The 13,606-nt window shown below is 47.7% G+C and overlaps 1 protein-coding gene and 1 non-coding gene across 5 annotated transcripts; both read left to right on the forward strand.

Moving 5' to 3' along the window:
• Positions 1–294: 294 nt before the first annotated feature.
• LOC126949552 (small nucleolar RNA U13) lies at positions 295–396 on the forward strand. Its single transcript, XR_007723829.1, has one exon. It is a non-coding gene; the product is annotated as a small nucleolar RNA U13 (small nucleolar RNA).
• A 548-nt stretch (positions 397–944) lies between these two features.
• Positions 945–10,785, forward strand: VHL (von Hippel-Lindau tumor suppressor). 4 transcript variants are annotated; one of them, XM_050778733.1, is made up of 5 exons: positions 945–1,365; positions 3,677–3,799; positions 4,195–4,268; positions 4,870–4,941; positions 7,272–7,362. In XM_050778733.1, the coding sequence occupies exons 1-4, from the start codon at positions 1,026–1,028 to the stop codon at positions 4,909–4,911; spliced, it is 579 nt and encodes a 192-aa protein (XP_050634690.1). In that variant the 5' UTR covers positions 945–1,025; the 3' UTR covers positions 4,912–4,941; positions 7,272–7,362. The 4 variants fall into 4 exon arrangements, with proteins under 4 accessions (XP_050634690.1, XP_050634691.1, XP_050634689.1 ...); XM_050778734.1 differs by lacking the exon at positions 4,870–4,941 and having other exon boundaries at positions 7,272–9,988; XM_050778732.1 differs by lacking the exons at positions 4,195–4,268; positions 4,870–4,941 and having other exon boundaries at positions 948–1,365; positions 7,272–10,785.
• Positions 10,786–13,606: the final 2,821 nt, after the last annotated feature.

The raw sequence follows: 13,606 nt of genomic DNA on the forward strand, positions 1-13,606 counted from the left end.
TTTATTTGTGTGATTGATTGCCGTATGACCCTTTTATTGAAGTACAGTGAAAGCAGGAAACATGACCGATTTTTACAATATTTTCAACACTTATCACCATAGGTGGTACATAGTAAGGCCTTAATAAACATTTGTAAAATGAACAAAGGTCATGAGTGTTTATGTTTGTAGTTTTAATTGCCCTAAAGTAAATATCTGATTTGCCAATTTCCACCAGAGTGCTCTGCGCATAGTAGGTCTAATTATTTTTCCCTCTTTACTAATCACCCATGCCTTGTAAGAATTGAGTTAGCTGACTTTTTGTAGTTTATAAGCCTGATGACTGGGTGTTCCTGTGTGTGTGAGATGTGCCACCCTCGAACCTTGTTACTACGGCGGCACATCGCGCGTCTGACATGAAGAAAAAAAAAATTCAGTTAGTCGGCCAGGAACAGTGGCTAAGCCCTGTAATCCCTGCACTTTGAGAGGCCAAGGCAGGAGGATCACTTGAACCCAGGAGTTCGAGACCAGCCTAGGCAACATAGCGATACTCCGTCTCAAACAACAAATAAAAATAATTTGTCGGGCATGGTGGTGCGCGCCTGTAGTACCAACTGCTCGGGAGGCTGAGGCGAGGGGATCGCTTGAGTCACGGAGGTCAAGGCTGCAGTGGGCCAAGCTCGCGCCACTGCACTCCAGCCTGGGCGACAGAGTGAGACCCTGTCTCAAAACAAAACAAAAAACCTTAGAGGATTAAAAAAAAAATTTATAGCGGAAATATAGTAACGAGTTGCCCTAGGCTCGTCTTCGTTCAGCCTTCGCCTCCGCTCAGCCGCCGCCTCCGTTAGAACGGCCCCTGGTGCTGGGGGATCCTTTTGCGCACGCGCACAGCCTCTGGCCGGCTATGTCCTCGAGCGGGTTCCATCCTCTACCCAGCGCGCGCGAAGGCTACGCAGGTCGACTCGGGAGCGCGCACGCAACTCCGCCTCGCGTCCGGCCCGCGAATCCCGCGGCGTCCAGCCCGGGTGGTCCGGGACGCGGAGGGAATGCCCCGGAGGGCGGAGAACTGGGACGAGGCCGAGGAAGGCGCGGAGGAGGCAGGCGCCGAAGAGTACGGCCCTGAAGAGGGCGGCCGGGAGGAGTCGGGCGCCGAGGAGTCCGGCCCGGAAGAGTCCGGTCCGGAGGAACTGGGCGCCGAGGAGGAGATGGAGGCAGGGCGGCCGCTGCCCGTGCTGCGCTCGGTGAACTCGCGCGAGCCCTCCCAGGTCATCTTCTGCAACCGCAGCCCGCGCGTCGTGCTGCCCCTATGGCTCAACTTCGACGGCGAGCCGCAGCCCTACCCAACGCTGCCGCCTGGCACGGGCCGCCGCATCCACAGCTACCGAGGTACGGGCCCGGCGCTTAGGCCTGACCCAGCAGGGACGATAGAACGGTCTGCTGAAGCCCCTCAACCGCTCCGGGGTCCATTTTGCAGACGGGGAACTGAGGCCCCTTGAGGCGGGACACATCCAGGGTGACGCTGCTCGCAAGCGTCAGAGCATTCTTTTTTTTTCCTCCCGAGACAGAGTCTCACTCTGTCACCCAGGCTGGAGTGCAGTGGCGCGATCTCGACTCACTGCAGCCTCCGCCTTCCGGGTTCAAGCGATTCTCCTGCCTCAGCCTCCTGAGTTGCTGGGATTACAGGCGCGCGCCACCACGCCCGGCTGATTTTTGTATTTTTAGTAGAGATGGGATTTCACCATGTTGATCAGGCTAGTCTCGAACTACTGACTTCGTGATCCGCCCGCCTCGGCCTTCCAAAGTGCTGGGATTATGGGCGTGAGCCGCCGCGCCCGGCCCAGAGCATTCTTTATAAGGCTGAATAGTTTGCATTTGAAGGTGGCTCCTCTCACCCCCGGCCCCACGTGTATTTTCCCCTAAAAGAAAAGCTCGGCCGGGCGCGGTGACTCAAGCCTGTAATCCCAGCACTTTGGGAGGCCGAGACGGGCGGATCACGAGGTCAGGAGATCGAGACCATCCTGGCTAACACGGCGAAACCACGTCTCTACTAAATACAAAAAACTAGCCAGGCGAGGTGGCGGGCGCCTGTAGTCCCAGCTACTCGGGAGGCTGAGGCAGGAGAATGGCGTAAACCCGGGAGGCGGAGCTTGCATTGAGCTGACATCCGGCCTGGGCGACACAGCGAGACTCCGTCTCACACACACAAAAAGAAAAGCTCCATCTTTAACATCCCATCTGTTCAGTCCTGATGACTCCAGTGGGCCAGTTCTGCGCAGTCTCTGCCCTCATGGAGAACATATTCCTCCTGGGGAGACAGACAGATGCATTAACTGACAGGAATAAGCCAGGGTCATGTTGACGCCGGAAGAGCCGACGGTGTGTGACGTGGGAGCTTGACCTACCTGCCTGCTTGGAGTTGGAGGGGTTGCGGTTGTGTGGTTTCAGTTAAGGAGCGCTTCCCAGAGAAGGAAGGGAGCAGGATGGAGTAGGAGCTAGCCAATCCTAGGTAAGAGGTTCTAGACATACGTGCGTTGAGACCTGGAGTCTTGAGAGAGGAAGCTCTAAAGGTGATTTTACCCCCTAGGAATGTGGAGGCATTGAAATTTTTTTTTTTTTTTTTTTTTTTTTTGAGATGGGAGTCTTGCCCTCCAAGCTGGAGTGCAGTGGCCCAAGCTAGAATGCAGTGACGCAAGCTAGAATGCAGTGGCGCAATTGCGGCTTATTGCAACATCCGCCACCTGGGGTCAAGTGGTTCTCTTGCCTCAACCTTCCGAGGATTGGGGATTAGAGGCGTGCGCCACCAACCTGGCTAATTTTTTTTTAGTAGAGATGGGGGTTTCGTCATTTTGGCCAGGCTGGTCTCGAACTTCTGACCTCAGATGATCCACCGGCCTTGGCCTCCCAAAGTGCTGAGATTACATGTGTGAGCCACTACGCCCAGCCCTTTGAAAGTTTTTCTATATATATATATATTTGAGGTGGAGTCTGGATCTGTCACCAGACTGGAGTGCTGTTGTGCAATCTTGGCTCACTGCAACCTCCCGATGCAACCTCCGGATGCAACCTCCCGACTCCCTGGTTCGAGCGGTTCTCCTGCCTCAGCCTCCCGAGTAGCTGGGATTACAGGAGCTTCAAGTATGTGCTCTTTGCTTACCGTCTTATACCTTGAGCATGTCACTTGCCCTCTCAGACCTGTTTTCTCATCTATAAATGGATCTGTTGTGAGGACTGACTGAGATAATGTTACTAGAAGGGCTTTGTATGATATTTAAGCAGAGTGAGAGGCAAGCTTTTTAGCTTTTTGTGTAGGTCAGGGGAAATGGAGAAAATAGGTGCCCTGACTTCGACCAGTGTGGCTCTTTTTTTTTTTTTTTGGAGATGGAGTCTTGCTCTGTTGCCCAGGCTGGAGGGCAGTGGCATGATCTCAGCTCATTGCAAGCTCCACCTCCCTGGTTCACACCATTCTCCTGCCTCAGCCTCCTGAGTAACTGGGGCTACAGGCACTCGCTACCACACCCGGCTAATTTTTTTGTATTTTTAATAGAGACGAGGTTTCACCGCGTTAGCCAGGACGGTCTCGATCTCCTGACCTCGTGATCCGCCCGCCTCGGCCTCCCAAAGTGCTGGGATTACAGGTGTGAGCCACCGCGCCCAGCCACCAGTGTGGCTCTTTAACAACCTTTGCTTGTCCTGATAGGTCACCTTTGGCTCTTCAGAGATGCAGGGACACACGATGGGCTTCTGGTTAACCAAACTGAATTATTTGTGCCATCTCTCAATGTTGACGGACAGCCTATTTTTGCCAATATCACACTGCCAGGTACTGATGTTCAGTTTTACTTTTTAAAAAGATAAGGTTGTTTGTTGTGGATAGGCCACTTGAAAAATTAAGCCCAGTCCTTAATTTTTGCCTGATGTCAGGCAAGGTATCCAATCTTTTTGTATCCTATTCTCTACCATAAATAAAATGGAACTGATGTATTTGTATGTTTTGTGTTAAAGATGTTATGGTGTCTCAAAAGCACTTTGGGCTCTTAAGAGACAAGCAAAATTAAAGTATCACATCATAGATTAGTTTTGTAGAATTGTAAAATTATGAATGCCTTTTGTTTCCCTGGCTGAATTGTGCCCTGGAGCTCCAGGAGAACAATGTGTAGAGCATGAGATATTTTGGCTTATTTCTTGTTGACTTCTAATTTTTTTTATTTTTTTCAGATGGAATCTCGTTGTGTTGGCCAGGGTGGAGTACAGTGGCGCAGTCTTGGCTCACTGCAACCTCTGCCTACTGGGTTAGCGATTCTCCTGTCTCAACCTCCTGAGTAGCTGGGACTACGGCGTGTGCCACCCACCCCGCTAATTTTTTGTATTTTTAGTAGAGACAGGGTTTCACCATGTTAGCAGGATGGTCTCCATCTCCTGACCTCATGATCTGCCTGCCTCAGCCTCCCAAAGTGCTGGGATTTACAGGTGTCAGCTGCAGCACCCAGCCTATGTATTTTTATTTTTATTTTTATTTATTTATTTATTTGAGACAGAGGAGTCTCCCTCTGTCGCCCACGCTGGAGCGCAGTGGCATGATGTTGGCTCACTGCAAGCTCCGCTTCCTGGGTTCATGCCATTCTCCTCCCCCAGCCTCCCCGGTAGCTGGGACTACAGGCGGCCGCCCCCGTGCCTGGCTAATTTTTTTTGTATTTTTTAGTAGAGATGGGGTTTCACCGTGTTAGCCAGGATGGTCTCATTCTCCTGACCTCGTGATCCACCCGCCTTGGCTTCCCAAAGTGTTGGGATTACAGGCGTGAGCCCCTGCGCCTGGCCTATGTATTTTTAATTTAACACAATCAAGCTCACAGTGCCAATCAGAGGTATATTTATTTTTGTTTGTATTTTTAGAGAGTCTCACAGTGCCATCCAGGCTGGAGTGCAGTGGTGTGATTTCAGCTCACTGCAGCCTCTGCATCCCAGGTACAAGTGATTCTCCTGCCTCAGCCTCCTGGGTAGCTGGGGTTATAGGCGCCTGCCACCACACCTGGCTAATTTTTGTATTTTTAGTAGAGACGTGGTTTCACCATGTTGGCCAGGCTGATCTTGAACTCCTGACCTCAGGTGATCCGCCCACCTCAGCCTCCCAAAGTGCTGGAATTATAGGCATGAGCCACCGCGTCTGGCCTTTTTTTTTTTTTTTTTTTATCATTGAAGATTGGTATAATACTTCACTATTTGTTTGAAGCTCAAATGATTTTATCAGGGTAAACCCTAATAAACTGATGTTCCTGTGGGTAAAAAAACTCACTAAAGACCAGCAATGCATGGTGGCTCATGCCTATAATCATGCCTGTAATTCCAGCACTTAGGGAGGCTGTGGCGGGAGGGTCGCTTGAGGTCAGGAGTTCTTGACCAGCCTGGACAACAAAGTGAGACCCCAGCTCTACAAAAAAAAATTTTTTTTTTTTTTTTTTGAGACGGAGTCTAGCTCTGCCACCCAGGCTGGAGTGCAGTGGCCGGATCTCAGCTCACTGCAAGCTCCGCCTCCCGGGTTCACGCCATTCTCCTGCCTCAGCCTCCCGAGTAGCTGGGACTACAGGCGCCCGCCACCTCGCCCGGCTAGTTTTTTGTATTTTTTAGTAGAGACAGGGTTTCACCGTGTCAGCCAGGATGGTCTCGATCTCCTGACTTCGTGATCCGCCCGTCTCGGCCTCCCAAAGTGCTGGGATTACAGACTTGAGCCACCGCGCCCGGCCTAAAAAAAAATTTTTTTAATTACCTGGCTGTCTTAGCATGTGCCTGTAGTCGCAGCGATTTGGGAGGCTGAGGTGGGAGGATCCCTTGAGCCCAGGAGTTCGAGGCTGCAGTGAGCCATGATCACACCACTGCACTCCAGCCCAGGTGACAGAGTGAGACCCTGTCTCAAAAAAGAAAACAAACAAACAAACAAAAACAACCCACAAAGCCCCCCAAATACATGGGTTTCATAGGATTCAAACTAATACGTGTGCATAGATTCTGTTTAAGGAAGTAGATATATAAAAATGAGCATTGCTGAGTTAAATTTGGTAAATTTGCCTTATAGAATACCCTTAAGGAGTACGTTTCCAGTGAGTGTAAAATAGGAATTGGGATACCCAATTCAGTTGTACTAGATTTTCGAAGTACACATTGTTTTGGTTATGTGTTTTGTGACTACCACCCCAAAAACCACCTTTTTTTTTTTTTTTTGGGAGACAGAGTCTCACTGTGTCACCCAGGCTGGAGTGCAGTGGTGTGTGATCTTGGCTCACTGCAACCTCTGCCTCTTGGGTTCAAGCGATTCTCCTGCTTCAGCAGCTGGGACTACAGGTGTGCACCACCAAGCCTGGCTAATTGTTTGCATTTTAGTGGAGACTGGGGTTTCGCCATGTTGACCACGCTGATCTTGAACTCCTGAGCTCAGGCAACCTGCCTGTCTCAGCCTCGTAAAGTGCTAGGATTACAGGTGTGAGCCACCGCACCTGGCCCACCATTTTATTTTGTTCCTAATTCTGTAGTCCAGGCTGGGCTCAGCTAGGCGGTTACTCTGCTGGTGGTAGTCGTTGGTATGGCTGTCTTTTGCTGGCAGCTGGGGGCTGGACCTGTCCCTCTTTTTTCTTTTTTTTTCATTTTTCTTTTTTTTCGAGATGGGTTCTCACTCTGTCACCCAGGTTGGAGTGCAGTGGCATGATCTCAGCTCACTGCAACCTCTGCCTCCAGGGCTCAAATGATCCTCCTCCCACCTCAGCCTCCCCAGTCGCTGGGACCACAGGCATGTACCACCATGCCTGGCTAATTTTTTGTATATTTTATAGGGACGGGGTTTTGCCATGTTGCCCAGGCTGGTCTCGAACTCCTGAGCTCAGGCAATCTACTCACGTCAGCCTCCCAAAGTGCTGGGATCACAGGCATGAACCACCATGCCTGGCCAGGGCCTGTTCCTCTTTATGTGGTCTCTCTAGCACGGTGGCTCAGGGCTTTCAAAAGAATAGAAGCAAAAGTCGACAGGCCTTTTTAAGGCTTCGACCCAGAATTGCAGTGTTGCTTCATCCACATTCAGTTAGTTAAAGCAGTCACAAGCCCAGCCCATTTCAAGGTGAAATTACTACCAGGAGGTGTCCATAGGGGGCCATCAGTATAACACACTGCCACATACATGCACTCACTTTTTTTCTTTAACCTAAAGTGAGATCCATCAGTAGTAAAGGTAGCTGTTGGCAAAGCCTCTTGCTCATTCCTTGTACTGAGACCCTAGTCTGCCACTGAGGATTTGGTTTTTGCCCTTCCAGTGTATACTCTGAAAGAACGATGCCTCCAGGTTGTCCGGAGCCTAGTCAAGCCTGAGAATTACAGGAGACTGGACATTGTCAGGTCACTCTACGAAGATCTGGAAGACCACCCAAATGTGCAGAAAGACCTGGAGCGGCTGACGCAGGAGCACATTGCAAATCAACGGATGGGAGATTGAAGATTTCTGTTGAAACGTACACTCTTTCATCTCAGCTTTTGATGGTACTGATGAGTCGATCTACATACAGGACTGCTTCCTTACTCAGTTTCAAAGTGTCTCATTCTCAGAGTAAAATAGGCACCATTGCTTAAAAGAAGGTTAACTGACTTAACTAGGCATTGTGATGTTTAGGGGCAAACATCACAAAATGTAATTTAATGCCTGCCTATTACAGAAGTATTTATCAGGAGAAGGTGGTGGCATTTTTGCCTGCTATTAAGTCAGGACAGCTTGTGTGTAAGGAGGTTTGTATAAGTAATTCAGTGGGAATTGCAGCATATCGTTTAAGAAGGCAGTGGCATCTGCTTTTAATGGATGTATAATACATCCATTCTACATCCATAATGGTTGGTGACTTGTCTGCCTCCTGTTTTGGGAAGACTGAGGCATCCTTGAGGCAGGGACAAGTCTTCGTCTTCTTTGAGACCCCAGTGCCTACACATCATGAGCCTTCAGTCAGGGTTTGTCAGAGGAACAAACCAGGGGACGCTTTGTTAGAAAGTGCTTAGAGGTTCTGCCTCTATTTTTGTTGGGGGGTGGGAGAGGGGACCTTAAAATGTATACAGTGAACAAATGTCTTAAAGGGAATCATTTTTATAGGAAGCACTTTTTAAATTTTCTAAGTTGTGCACTTTTCTTGGTCCACTCTTGTTGAAGTGCTGTTTTATTACTATTTCTAAACTAGAATTGGCTTTCTATAGTTGTGATAATAGCATTTTTGTAACTTGACAGCTGCACAGAAAATAGGAGAAAATCTGCATGTTTGATTTTAGTATTAATGGGCAAATAAGTTTTTGCTAAATGTGAGTATGTCTGTTCTTTTTTGTAAATATGGGACATTCCTGATTGATTTGGGTGTTTTGTTTTGTTTTTTTGAGACGGAGTCTCGCTCTTGTCACCTGAGCTGGAGTGCAGTGGCGCCATCTCGGCTCACTGCAACCTCTGTTTCCTGGGTTCATGCGATTCTCCTGCCTTAGCCTCCTGAGTAGCTAGGATTATAGGCGCCCGCCACCACGCCTGGCTAATTTTTGTACTTTTAGTGGAGACAGGGTTTCACCATGTTGGCCAGGCTGGTTTCAAACTCCTGACCTCAGGTGATCCGCCCACCTCAGCCTCCCAAAATGCTGGGATTACAGGCGTGTGAGCCACCGTGCCTGGCTGATTCGGCATTTTTCATCAGGCAGGACCAGGTGGCACTTCCACCTCTAACCTCTGGTCCTACCAGTGGATTCATGGAGTAGCCTGGAATGTTTCATAGTTTTCTAAATATACAAACTCTTATAGGCTAGACTTAAATTCATTAACTCAAATTCAATACTTCTATCACACTCAGTTTTTTGTAACTAATAGCTTTTTTTTTTTTTTAATTTTTATTCTATTCCTCCCCTAATAGCTTTTAAAAAAATATCCCCAGTAGAGAAACATTTGGAAAAGACAGAAAACTAAAGAGGAAGAAAAAAGATCCCTAGTAGATACACTTCTTAAACACAGCCACATTAACAGTTTGAACTGTTTCCTTTCAGCCTTTTTAGGGCATATATTGGTTGATTTTCACATAGTTGAGATTGTACTGTTTATACAGTTGTATACCCTACTTTTTCATTTAACTTTGTAACTTAACTATTTCTCTATGTTATTATAAGCTTTTCACAAACATTAGTGTAGTCTTCCTTTTATAATTAATGTTTGGGGGTATTTCTTGGCATCTTTAATTCCTTATCCTAGCCTTTGGGCACAATTCCTGTGCTCAAAAATGAGAGTGACGGCTGGCATGCTGGCTCACGCCTGTAATCCCAGTGCTTTGGGAAGCCAAGGAAGAGGACTGCTTGAGCCCAGAACTTCAAGATGAGCCTGGGCTCATAGTGAGACCCCATCTATACAAAAAAATTTAAAAAATTAGTGTGGCGGCACACATCTGTAATCCTAGCTACCTGGCAGGCTGAGGTGAGAAGATCATTTGAGTTTAGGAATTGGAGGCTGCAGTGAGCCATGAGTACGCCACTGCACTCCAGCCTGGGGGACAGAGCAAGACCCTGGCTCAAAAAAAAAAAAAAAAATCAGGCCAGGCATGGTGGCTCATGCCTGTAATCCCAGCACTTTGGGAAGTCGAGGCAGGCAGATCACCTGAGGTCAGGAGTTCAAGACCAGCCTGGCCAACATGGTGAAACCCCGTTTTCTACTAAAAATACAAGAATTAGCCAGGTGTAGTGATGCACGCCTGTAATCCCAGCTACTCAGGAGGCTGAGGCAGGAGAATTGCTTGAACCCAGGAGGCGAAGGTTGCAGTGAGCTGATATCACACTGTTGCACTCTAGCCTGGGTGACACAGCGATACTCTGTCTCAAAAAAAAAAAAAAAAAAAAAATTCAAATCAGAGTGAAGTGAATGAGACACTCCACAGTTTTCCTTCTACTGCAAATTTCAACTGATTTTAGCCCCTTCTTTCAACATTCAACAAATAGTCTTTTTTTTTTTTTTCTTTGAGATGGAGTCTCACTCTGTTGCCCAGGCTGGAGTGCAGTGGCGTGATCTCTGCTCACTGCAAGCTCCACCTCCCGGCTTCAAATGATTCTCCTGGCTCACCCTGCTGAGTAGCTGGGATTACAGGTTCCTGCCACCATGCCCGGCAAATTTTGTATTTTTAGTGGAGATGGGGTTTCACCATGTTGGCCAGGATGGTCCTGACCTCGTGACCTCCTGACCTCGTGATCCACCCACCTCAGCCTTCCAAAGTGGTGGGATTACAGGCGTGAGCCCCCGCGTCCAGCCAGCCTTTTTTTTTAACCTTTGTGTCAAAATGATAGTTCATGTTCCTCTTGTTAAAACATGTAGGCGGAGCACGGTGGCTCATGCCTGTAATCCCAGCATTTTGGGAGGTAATCCCAGCATTTTGGGAGGCCGAGGCAGATGGATCACCTGAGGTCAGGAGTTCAAGACCATCCTGGCCAACATGATGAAACCTCATCTCTATTTAAAATACAAAAATTGCCAGGTGCGGTGGCTCACACCTGTAATCCCAGCACTTTGGGAGGCCAAGGCGGGCAGATCAGGAGGTCAGGAAATCGAGACCATCCTGGCTAACACGGTGAAACCCTGTCTCTACTGAAAAATAGAAAACATTAGATGGGCGTGGTGGTGGGCGCCTGTAGTCCCAGGTACTCGGGAGGCTGAGGCAGGAGAATGGCGTGAACCCGGAAGGTGGAGCTTGCAATGAGCTGAGATCATGCCACTGCACTCCAGCCTGGGCAACAGAGTGAGATACTGTCTCAAAAAAGAAAAAAAACAAACAAAAATTATCCGGGCATGGATATGGGCACCTGTAATCCCAGCTACTCGGTAGGCTGAGGCAGGCAAATCTCTTGAACCTGGGAGGTAGAGGTTGCAGTGAGCCAAGATCACACCATTGTACTCCAGCCTGGGCAACAAGAGTGAAATTCCATCTCAAAAAAAAAACCAAAAAAAACCATGCAGTTTGAGTACTGTGTTTTTGGTGTTGTCCAAGGAAAATTAAAAACCTGTAGCGTGAATAATATGTGTTTTTCATTTGAAATCTTGTGAATGTATTAAATATATAGCTCTTAAGAGACTGTGAAGTTCCTATTTTAAGTTTTTTTTTTTTTTTTTTTTTTTTTTTTTTTTTTTTTTTAAAGCTGTTCTTTAATACATTAAATGGTGCTGAGTAAAGGAAATAGGCAAGGTGTGTTGTGTGGTGTTTTAACCAGGCACTTCTCTCTCAGAGAGTTTTGAAACCTGTTTACATAAAGGCCCAGGATGAGAAGGAGATCCAGACATAAGCCACCAGCCTCATTCCAAGTCTCTTCTCTTTCCAACCCTGGATTTTTTTTTTTTTACTTAACATTGTTTCTTTTGGCTTTATTTTTCTTATAAAAGAAATATATCACTATACAAAATTAAACACTACAGAAAAATATTAAGAAGAAAAACATTCACCTCAGAAACAAAGTTTTTTCCCATGAAAACAGGACCCAAAAAGGTAAGTGGTTAGTATTTCACCAGCAATTAATTATGTTGAGAATAAGGCCAGGTGAGGTGGCTCACGCCTGTAATCCCCGCACTTTGGGAGGCCAAGGCGGGCAGATCATCTGAGATCAGGAGTTCGAGACCAGCCTGGCCAACATGGTGAAACCCTATCTCTACTAAAAAAAAAACATTAGCTGGGTGTGGTGGCGTGTGCCTGTAATCCCAGCTATTCAGGAGGCTGAGGCAGGAGAATTGCTTGAACCTGGGAGGCAGAGGTTGCAGTGAGCCGAGATTGTACCATTGCACTCTAGCCTGGGTGACAAGAGTGAAACTCTGTCTCAAAACAAAACAAAACAAAACAAAATATATATATATGTTGAGAATACAACAGTGAGGGCATGTGCTAGAAATCAGTGCACTAAGGATATGAAATAGATATCAATGTTTTACACAATGTGTGAACACCAGTGTGAACTTTTCAGATACTTTCACCCTGGGTCTCTGTATCCCATTCTTAGCACCTCAGTCCCACTCTGCTAGTCGCAGGCTTCCTGATACCCCTTCAATACAGATTGAGTATTCCTAGTCCAAAAATTCCAAATCCAAAGTGCTAAAAAATCCAAAAGTTTCTGAGTCCTGACGTGACTCCACAAGTGAAAAATTCCACATGTGAGTACTTAATACAAACTTCGTTTCATGTGCAAAACTATGAAAAATATTGCTCAAAATTACCTTTAGCCTGTGTCTATAAGGTGTATATGAAACTGGTGGTGTGACGTATATGTTTTCTGTTTTTGTTCCTGGCTCATAACTCCCACAGCCCTTGTTATGGATGTGAGCCACCTTGCCTGGTTAATTTTTTTTTTTTTTTTTTTTTTTGAGACGGAGTCTTGCTCTGTCGCCCAGGCTGGAGTGCAGTGGCCGGATCTCGGCTCACTGCAGGCTCCGCCTCCCGGGTTCATGCCATTCTCCTGCCTCAGCCTCCCGAGTAGCTGGGACTACAGGCGCCCGCCACCTCGCCCGGCTAGCTTTTTGTATTTTTTTAGTAGAGACGGGGTTTCACCGTGTTAGCCAGGATGGTCTCGATCTCCTGACCTCCAGATCTGCCCGTCTCGGCCTCCCAAAGTGCTGGGATTACAGGCTTGAGCCACGGTGCCCGGTCCTGCCTGGTTAATTTGTAAGTTTTTTTGCAGAGATGGGGTCTCGCTCTGTTTCCCAGGCTGGTCTTGAACTCCTGGGCTCAAGCGATCCTCCCACCTTGGCCTCCCAAAGCCCTGGTATTACAGCCCTCATTTCAGAGAAGGTCCCACCCCATACCCTGGGGGAAGGAATGGTGACATAAAGCCTCGTTAAAACCCATGAGGACAGTGGAGAGCGTCAGGATAGCTGAACTTGTAGAGATTCCTGGAGGGTGGTTTGTCCAGGGAGGGGACAAGCTCTGTGCCCCTTACCTATGCCTTGGTCTATGCATTTCTTCATCTGTATCCTTTATTACATCCTTTATGATAAACCGGGTAGGCCGGGCGTGGTGGCTCACACATATAATCCCAGCACTTTGGGAGGCTGAGGTAGGAGGATTGCTTGAGCCCAGGAGTTCAAGACCAGCCTGGACATCATAGATCCTGTCTCTACTAGGAAAAAAAAAACCGGGAGTGGTGGTGCATGCCTGCAGTCCCAGCTGTTCAGTTTGCACTCCAACCTGAGTGACAGAGCAAGACCCTGTCTTGAAAAAATGACTGGTAAACATTTTTCACTGAGTTTTGTTAGCCACTCCAGCAAATTAAACCCAAAGAGAGGGTGGTGGGAACCTTAACTTGAAACTAGTTGGTCAGAAGTTCTGGAGCCCCAGACTTGATACTGGTGTGGGGATGGAGGCAGTCTTGAGGACTGAGCCCTTACCCTGCAGGATCTGATATTATTTCCAGAAAGATTGTGTCGGAAGTGAATTAGAGGATACCTAGTTGGTGTTCACTGCAGAATTGCTTGCTTGCTTGCTCTTGGGAAGAAATCTACACATTTGGACACAAAAGTGTTCTGGGTTGGTATTGTGTTCATGTGGAATCTAGAGGAAAAACACTGTTTGAGAGTTTTTCTGAAATAGGTAATGAATTTCACCTTTAGACTTGGGTCCCA

Source organism: Macaca thibetana, chromosome 2 (assembly GCF_024542745.1).
Source record: "Macaca thibetana thibetana isolate TM-01 chromosome 2, ASM2454274v1, whole genome shotgun sequence".
Classification (NCBI taxonomy): Eukaryota; Metazoa; Chordata; class Mammalia; order Primates; family Cercopithecidae; genus Macaca; species Macaca thibetana.